The sequence below is a fragment of the Oncorhynchus mykiss genome, chromosome 29, assembly GCF_057628025.1.
Source record: "Oncorhynchus mykiss isolate SJ-2025 chromosome 29, ASM5762802v1, whole genome shotgun sequence".
In the NCBI taxonomy this organism is placed as follows: Eukaryota; Metazoa; Chordata; class Actinopteri; order Salmoniformes; family Salmonidae; genus Oncorhynchus; species Oncorhynchus mykiss.
Window position 1 is genome coordinate 43,386,081 of NC_143050.1, and position 8,437 is coordinate 43,394,517.

Genomic DNA, 8,437 nt, shown 5'->3' on the forward strand with positions numbered 1-8,437 from the left:
TGTGATGCTGTGGTTAGTCGTGCTAGGGTTGTGGGAGGGTGCGATTCCCACAGGGGACCAGAATGAAAATGTACGTACTAACTACTGTTGCTCTGGATAAGAGTGTCTGCTAAAATGTAAAAGGAATGAATCCATTTCTATTTTCACACAGAAAAAAGTTGCATTTGCAAAGTATTTCAAGAAAGAAAGGGGAAAACATATTTTAAGCAAATATTTCTATATTCCACAAGTATTATCAGATTAAATGTTTTGTACAGATAATTATCAGACTCAAGTTACAAATGCTGGTAAACACTCAAATACATTTCATTCATTTTTGTTCACAAAATAAGTACTAGTCCTATATTAGTGGACCGATGTAGCGGTCCTCAGCATGGGCAAAACAAATACCAAATGGTATCCCCCCACCCACCAAACTCCTTTCCACGGCTGAGTGCACACAGAGAGAGACATGGCTTGTCCCCTGCTACCTAACACAGTCAATAACATCCTATTGACTGTACATTGAATTGATACAAGATGAAGTCATCCATAGAAAAAATACATATTTCTTTTGAATACCTTGCAGTTGGTATGTAAAATTAATTGTCATGTACAGTGAGAGTATGTAAGTGTGTTAATATGAATGAGACATAAAGAGGGTGAAGTGCAAGAATGCATGTAATTGTGAACACCTATACAGTAAGCTACAGACTGGGCACATATCCATGTGTGAATGTGAGAGCGCGTTTAAATGAGTATGAGGAAGAGTCTACAGCCTATGACTGTGTGTAGGTTAGCAGCAAGCATGTATGACTGCACATTTTCCAGCCCCCCCCCCCCCCCCCCCCCCCAGCCCCTTCTTGTGGACAGTGTCCAGTCCAGGGCCTTACATAACAACAGAGGAATTCTGGAACTCAGCCCTGCCTGGAACTCTGGACCATCAGACACAGAGAGAGAGGTCAGCGAATACCCACCGTCCCACCTACGACAATCACCTTCCCCCAGCCAGAGATTCCAATGTCTTACCCCTAGCCCCGAATGAGATTAGCTAGCAGCCCCAAGTCAGAGGAAGGAACAACTTCCAGGACAAAAGTCTGTCTGTCTGAGGAACTAATGGTGGTCTATTGATAAGCTTGTACCTAGCCACATATTGCTTAATTATAATCCAGAGGCCTGAAACTGTGTTCCAATTTGGAACTGTGTTGCAGTAAGTTGGAACTGTGTCGTAATTGTTCAGTAATGATTCCCAATTGAAACACGTAGGTTTACACAATATCATCTTCTGCTCTAGCAAGCCTCAAAGGGCTGCAGTGTAGAACACACAATAGCATTTATGGACAAACCATCTATTGGTTATAGATGGACAGTACTCTAGAAACATTGGCCTGATCCAAGATCTGTTTTTGCAGTCTTGCCAGAGGATCTGTAAACAGGCTAAAGAAACACAAAGGTTGAGGTTAAAATACAGATGCCGTATCTTAAATTGAGCCAGTTTTACACAGGAGAAAAATAATCCTGCAGCAACAGGAAATGTGAATTGGAATTGACATTTTTTTAGGGGTTGATACATTTTTGGTTGTGCAGATCATAGTACATGGAAATTACAAACTTTAGATAGCCTTAAAAAACCTTGAATACACTAAACGTTTGCATTTCTTGCTGTGCAGGAAAATTCCTGCAACAACAGGATGATCACATTAAGATTCAGCATCTGTAGATGTTATGATTATGGATCAGTCAGCAGTCATAGATCCTATCTAGGTCCAGGAACGGACCAGAAAAAACTATGGGCCCTAGTGAGTCAAGTCCTGTGATCAGGACAAACCTCCTAACCCTTCCGTAGCCCATCGACAGAAGTGGTAGACCTGACATATCTGACATAGTCATCATCCTCCATCATGTGATAGCTTAGTGGCCAATGCTTTGTAAACAAATACAGTGACCACCACACCAGAAATATTCCTTAGAATATGGTATTCCACCGTTTTCTTCTGTTTTCATTTAAAAAATGCATTATTATAAATGATTTGTGTTATACATGTCTGCTCTTCAGTTCAACTTCTAAAATACTGGATTGGTTTGAGCAAATAGGTCACTACATCCCAGACTTTCCTACAAAAATTATCACTTGTTGAATGACAAGAAATACAGAATGTAAAAGATGAAAACAAGTAACATTGACTTGTGTATGAAAAAAAACATGTCAACCCAATTAATTGATTACAAAGTTACATGTTAATCGAAAGGTTAACCTTTTTCTTCCGAGAGTAGTGTCCCCATGACCTTCAGAGGGAGTCAATTGACTTCAACATTCTGTAGCATATAGGTAGCCTGGCGGTTCAGAGCATTGGGCTAGTAACTGAAAGGTTGCTGGTTCAAATCCCCGAGCCAACTAGGTGAAACAGCTATCTATGTGCCCTTGAGCAAGGCATCTGCAAGTTGCTCTGGATAAAACCGTCTGCTATGTGACTAAGATGTAAAAGAATACAGTACTACATGAAGATGTACTAGCTAGGGCACAACAGTGTACACTTCAGAGAGCATTGCTGAGAGGCACAAACTGCTATTGTAGCATTGCAGTCTGATGACAATGCAGTCTTTAGGATTTCCCTCATATGAAAAATGTATGTTCCCTCTTACAAGCAGTATTCTCTACTGCTCTTATCAGGCCCTAATCATCCACTGAGATTGGTCACAGATTGACGAGGTCACCAATAAAGTGAGGACACCGCCACGAGAATCTGAACGGCCATGGAGATGCAGGGCACCTGGGCGATCACGTAGGCCAGGGAGCGCGTGGGTGCCCGCAGGACACAGAGGTAGGCCAGCGTATGGAGCATGCGGAATAGGAAGAAGACCAGGAAGTGAGCGCGGGCCACGGCCAGCGACGGGCCAATCAGGGAGTAGACGGCCCCCAGGAACAGGAAGGGGACGATATTCTCCATGTCGTTACGGTGAGCCCTGAAACACACGAAAGATAATATTAGATTACATGTATATTTTTAGATATTAAATGATTGAGTATATTCATAATCACGAAGGTATGGGTTTTTAAGAGAATAACTAAGCGGTTTGTACTCAGCAAGTAGCCTGGATACACACAGCTGCTCTCCATGCTCACACATCTGTTTTGAATCATAAGTTAATTCCCAGAACTTACGGTATACGGTTGTCTGACTCAGCCGTCTGGCACTGACCCAGACAGTGAAAACACTTCCGCTATGATGACTCAAAATCACACACACTGACAAACACACTTTTTCGATTAGCCAACATTAGGGAGGGGTTTAGCCTCGTGAATAACAAAGGGAAATACCTCCATCTTAGCATGACCAAGGTGAGTACACACACACACACACACACACACACACACACACACGTTGAGCGTAGAAACCCTCGAATTACAATAGCCTGGGAGTATAGCTGCTTATCTAGGTCTCTTCCTAAAAGTGAATTTATTTTTATTTATTTAACCTTTATTTAACCAGGTAGGCAAGTTGAGAACAAGTTCTCATTTACAACTGCGACCTGGCCAAGATAAAGCAAAGCAGTTCGACACAAACAACAACACAGAGTTACACATGGAGTAAAACAAACATACAGTCAATAATACAGTAGAAAAATAAGTATATATACAATGTGAGCCAATGAGGTGAGATAAGGGAGGTAAAGGCAAAAAATAGGCCATGGTGGCAAAGTAAATACAATATAGCAAGTAAAACACTGGAATGGTAGATTTGCAGTGGAAGAATGTGCAAAGTAGAGATTGAAATAATGGGGTGCAAAGGAGCAAAATAAATAAATAAATAAATAAATACAGTAGGGGGAGAGGTAGTTGTTTGGGCTAAATTATAGATGGGCTATGTACAGGTGCAGTAATATGTGAGCTGCTCTGACAGCTGGTGCTTAAAGCTATTGAGGGAGATAAGTGTTTCCAGTTTCAGAGATTTTTGTAGTTTGTTCCAGTCATTGCCAGCAGAAAACTGGAAGGAGAGGCGGCAAAGGAAGAATTGGTTTTGGGGGTGACCAGAGAGATATACCTGCTGGAGCGCGTGCTACAGGTGGGTGCTGCTATGGTGACCAGCGAGCTGAGATAAGGGGGGACTTTACCTAGTAGGGTCTTGTAGATAACCTGGAGCCAGTGAGTTTGGCGACGAGTATGAAGTGAGGGCCAGCCAACGAGAGTGTACAGGTTGCAGTGGTGGGTAGTATATGGGACTTTTGTGACAAAACGGATGGCACTGTGATAGACTGCATCCAATTTATTGAGTAGTGTGTTGGAGGCTATTTTGTAAATGACATCACCGAAGTCGAGGATCGGTAGGATGGTCAGTTTTACAAGGGTATGTTTGGCAGCATGAGTGAAGGATGCTTTGTTGCGAAATAGGAAGCCAATTCTAGATTTAACTTTGGATTGGAGATGTTTGATGTGAATCTGGAAGGAGAGTTTACAGTCTAACCAGACACCTAGGTATTTGTAGTTGTCCACATATTCTAAGTCAGAACCGTCCAGAGTAGTGATATTGGAAAGGCGGGCAGGTGCAGTTAGCGATCGGTTGAATAGCATGCATTTAGTTTACTAAAAATGGTCGGTACTCTGTTTGTTGACTTGGCTTTCGAAGACCTTAGAAAGGCAGGGTAGGATAGAGATAGGTCTGTAGCAGTTTGTGTCAAGAGTGTCCCCCCTTTGAAGAGGGGGATGACCGCAGCTGCTTTCCAATCTTTGGGAATCTCAGACGACACAAAAGAGGGGTTGAACAAGCTAGTAAGGAGAAATGGGGAAGGCTTGGGCGATTTGCTGTGGTGGGTACAGTGCTGTTGACCGGGGTAGGGGTAGCCAGGTGGAAAGCACGGCCAGCCGTAGAAAAATGCTTATTGAAATTCTCAATTATAGTGGATTTATCGGTGGTGACAGTGTTTCCTATCCTCAGTGCAGTGGGCAGCTGGGAGGAGGTGTTGTTATTCTCCATGGACTTTACAGTGTCCCAGAACTTTTTTTAGTTTGTGTTGCAGGAAGCAAATTTCTGCTTGAGAAAGCTAGCCTTGGCTCTTCTAACTGCCTGTGTATTTTGGTTTCTAGCTTCCCTGAAAAGTTGCATATCACGGGGGCTGTTCGATGCTAATGCAGAACGCCATAGGATGTTTTTGTGTTGGTTAAGGGCAGTCAGGTCTGTAGAGAACCAAGGGCTATATCTGTTCCTGGTTCTAAATTTCTTGAATGGGGCATGCTTATTTTAAGATGGTGAGGAAGGCATTTAAAAAAAATAACCAGGCAACCTCTACTGACGGGATGAGATCAATATCCTTCCAGGATACCCCGGCCAGATGGATTAGAAAGGCTTCCTCTCCTCTGACTGACACATACTTTTCCACAAGAGGAACATTCCTCTCAGGTATTCAAGTCTCTGTCTCTAAATGGACCTATAGAATGTCTCTATTTAAGGTATTCAAGTCTCTGTCTCTAAATGGACCTATAGAATGTCTCTATTTAAGGTATTCAAGTCTCTGTCTCTAAATGGACCTATAGAATGTCTCTATTTAAGCATGGGCTTTACCGTCGGCTAGCTGAGTCAGTTGTAAAACACAGACTATGGATTTCAATTACCCTCAGGAGCCTAAACAGTTGTAGACTCAATACTACACATTTTCATTCCAATGAAATCAGATTTGCTCAGAAAAAGGAAAAGGAAGGAAGAGGAAGGTTGAATGTAATCTCAGATAACTTCAGTGTTCATCTTACTTTGTTTAATTAAAGTACCACTCCAACCAATCAACATCAAGATATGGAAAAGGACCCAGGACCTGCCATGGATTTGACTAAACAAAATTTACTTGTGACCTTTAAATATTTGATTATTTTGGCAGAGCTGGACAAGCATACACCCCTCTAGAATGTTAGGAGTTTTAAGATGAATAGGAGTGCAGACGGAAACCACCATTAAATGGCTTCCCCTCTGGCTACAAAGCCACTCCTGTACTAATATTATTGTAGGAGACCTGCCCTGATAAGAATTAAACTTCACTCCACACAATTAAAAACATTTTGTAGGGGTTGATACATTTTTCAATGGGCAAATCAAGTCTGAAATGTTAAAGTACATGGAAATTAAACTTTAAAGCCTTTTAATAAAACTCTGCACAATTCATTGGACATAAATGATACCAGTCATGAAGCATTCCATTTTATTGTGCATCAGTGCATGAATGCCTGCTCAGCTCAACATATTTCCTGTCACAAATGGCTCTGGTCAGAGAGGGCCCCAAGTGAAGGAGAAAAGTGTTTTTTTATTTTTTATTCCGCTGTCATGGATCATATCCCGACAAGTTAAAACAACACAGACACTGAACCATATCCCCAGCCCGAGGCTGGAGAACAAACATCCATGAATTTAAAACAAAAGTGCCACAAATGATCTCTAAAGATTTCAACCAAATCCAGATCAAATTCTCCATTCACATGTTTGAGAAAAATACAAAAGTTTCCTATTACTGTTCAATTTCAGACCACTTAAAATGTAATCATATTGCTACCATCAATGTCAATAGGCAAGGCTACATTCAAACCAGATGACAGTAATCATTCCTCTCACCTTTGGCACCGCTCTACATCTGGATCCTCTCTGAAGTGCTGGAGGCCACCATGTCTCTGCGCGTCCTCTGGGTTCGCGAAAGCCTTCACATGAGAGAGAGACTGAATACCCTGACCAATGTTCATACAGCGCAGACTTTGACTTTAGGAACTACGACGCTCAAAGCATACATCAAATACTGAATTAGCCTAATAAACTGTCAGCTAGGACGCACAGTCTTTTACCTTTTTGCGCAGCCTTACTTGTCCAGTGATGATTGCTATGATGTACATCTTGATTACCAGGAGAACACTATAGAATACAAAACAGGAAAAAACCTTGTTCTCTAACATCATTATTTGGTATGATCTTCCCATTCCCAAATGAAGTACTGCTGTTGATGTGTGCCTAACGGGAAAGTGTGTGTGAGTGGGCTGGATCCCCAGTCTAAACACTTTCACTGACGCACATTTTGGAGGGGCTGGCCTGGTGTCTCTCTCGCTCGCTCTCTCGCTCTCTCTCTCCTCTCTCTAGCTTCGTTTACACCTTGCATTAACATGTAGGTTTTGTGATCTGATCAGTATGATACAATCCCTATCTAATCAAGGTTTGACGCTGGAGGGAATAGCAGACATTTTATGGGCTCCTGAACAATTGTGCTATTTTGTGTATGACTGGGTGGCCACTCAATCATTACGTTTGCAGACGACACAGCAGTTGTAGACCTGATTAACTACAGTGATAAGACAGCCTACAGGGAGGAGGTGAGGGCCCTGGCAGAGTGGTGACAGGAAAATAGCCTCACTCTCAACGTCAACAAAACGAAGGAGCTGATTGTGGACTTCTGGAAACAGCAGAGGGTGCCCGCCCCTATCCACATCGATGGGGCCGCAGTGGAGAAGGTGGAAAGCAAAAATGTCCTCTGCGTACATATCACTGACAGTCTAAAATGGTTCACCCACACAGACAGTGTGATGGCGAAGGCGCAACAGTACCTCTTCAACCTCAGGAGGCTGAAGAAATTCGGCTTGGCCCCTAACAAAGTTTTTAACACTGCCTGGTACGGCAACTGCACAGCCAGCAATCGCAGAGCTCTCCCAAGGGTGGTGCGGTCTGCCCACCCTCCAGGACACCTAGAGCACCCGATGTCACAGGAAGGCCAAAAAAATCATCAAGGTCATCAACCACCCGAGCCACAGCCTGCTCACCCCGCCATCATCCAGAAAGCGAGGTCAGTACAGGTGCATCAAAGCCGAGAGACTGAAAAACAGCTTATATCTCAAGACCATCAGACTGTTAAATAGCCATCACTAGCCGGCTACCACCCGGCTACTCAACCCTGCATCGTAGAAGCTGCTGAACTACATACAGTGCCCTACATATAAGTTCTCCCACTTAAAAAGATGAGAGAGGCCTGTAATTTTCATCATAGGTAAAAAAAAAAATCCAGAAAATCACATTGTAGGATTTTTAATGAATTTATTTGCAAATTATGGTGGAAAATAAGTATTTGGTCAAAAACAAAAGTTTATCTCAATACTTTGTTATATACCCTTTGTTGGCAATGACAGAGGTCAAACGTTTTCTGTGAGTCTTCACAAGGTTTTCACACACTGTTGCTGGTAATTTGGCCCATTCCTCCATGCAGATCTCCTCTAGAGCAGTGATGTTTTGGGGCTGTTGCTGGGCAACAAGGACTTTCAACTCCCTCCAAAGATTTTCTATGGGGTTGAGATCTGGAGACTGGCTAAGCCACTCCAGGACCTTGAAATGCTTCTTACGAAGCCACTCCTTCATTGCCCGGGCGATGTGTTTGAGATCATTGTCATGCTGAAAGACCCAGCCACATTTCGTCTTCAATGCCCTTGCTGATGGAAGGAGGTTTT

General features: G+C 42.8%; 1 protein-coding gene across 1 annotated transcript; it reads right to left on the minus strand.

The window, feature by feature from the left end:
* Positions 1-200: 200 nt before the first annotated feature.
* On the minus strand, positions 201-7,048 carry LOC110509513 (prostaglandin E synthase). Its single transcript, XM_021590418.3, has 3 exons — positions 6,797-7,048; positions 6,573-6,655; positions 201-2,943 (listed from the first exon to the last, which is right to left on the minus strand). Exons 1-3 carry the CDS (start codon positions 6,926-6,928, stop codon positions 2,691-2,693), a joined length of 468 nt encoding a protein of 155 aa, XP_021446093.2. The 5' UTR covers positions 6,929-7,048; the 3' UTR covers positions 201-2,690.
* Positions 7,049-8,437: the final 1,389 nt, after the last annotated feature.

Coding starts and splice junctions, on each gene's coding strand:
- LOC110509513 (XM_021590418.3), bottom strand. CDS start 6,928: ATGGGAAGATCATACCAAATAATGATGTTAGAGAACAAGGTTTTTTCC. Junction 6,656..6,796: donor AAGTAAGGCTGCGCAAAAAG/GTAAAAGACTGT, acceptor TCTCATGTGAAG/GCTTTCGCGAACCCAGAGGA. Junction 2,944..6,572: donor GATGTAGAGCGGTGCCAAAG/GTGAGAGGAATG, acceptor CGTGTGTTTCAG/GGCTCACCGTAACGACATGG.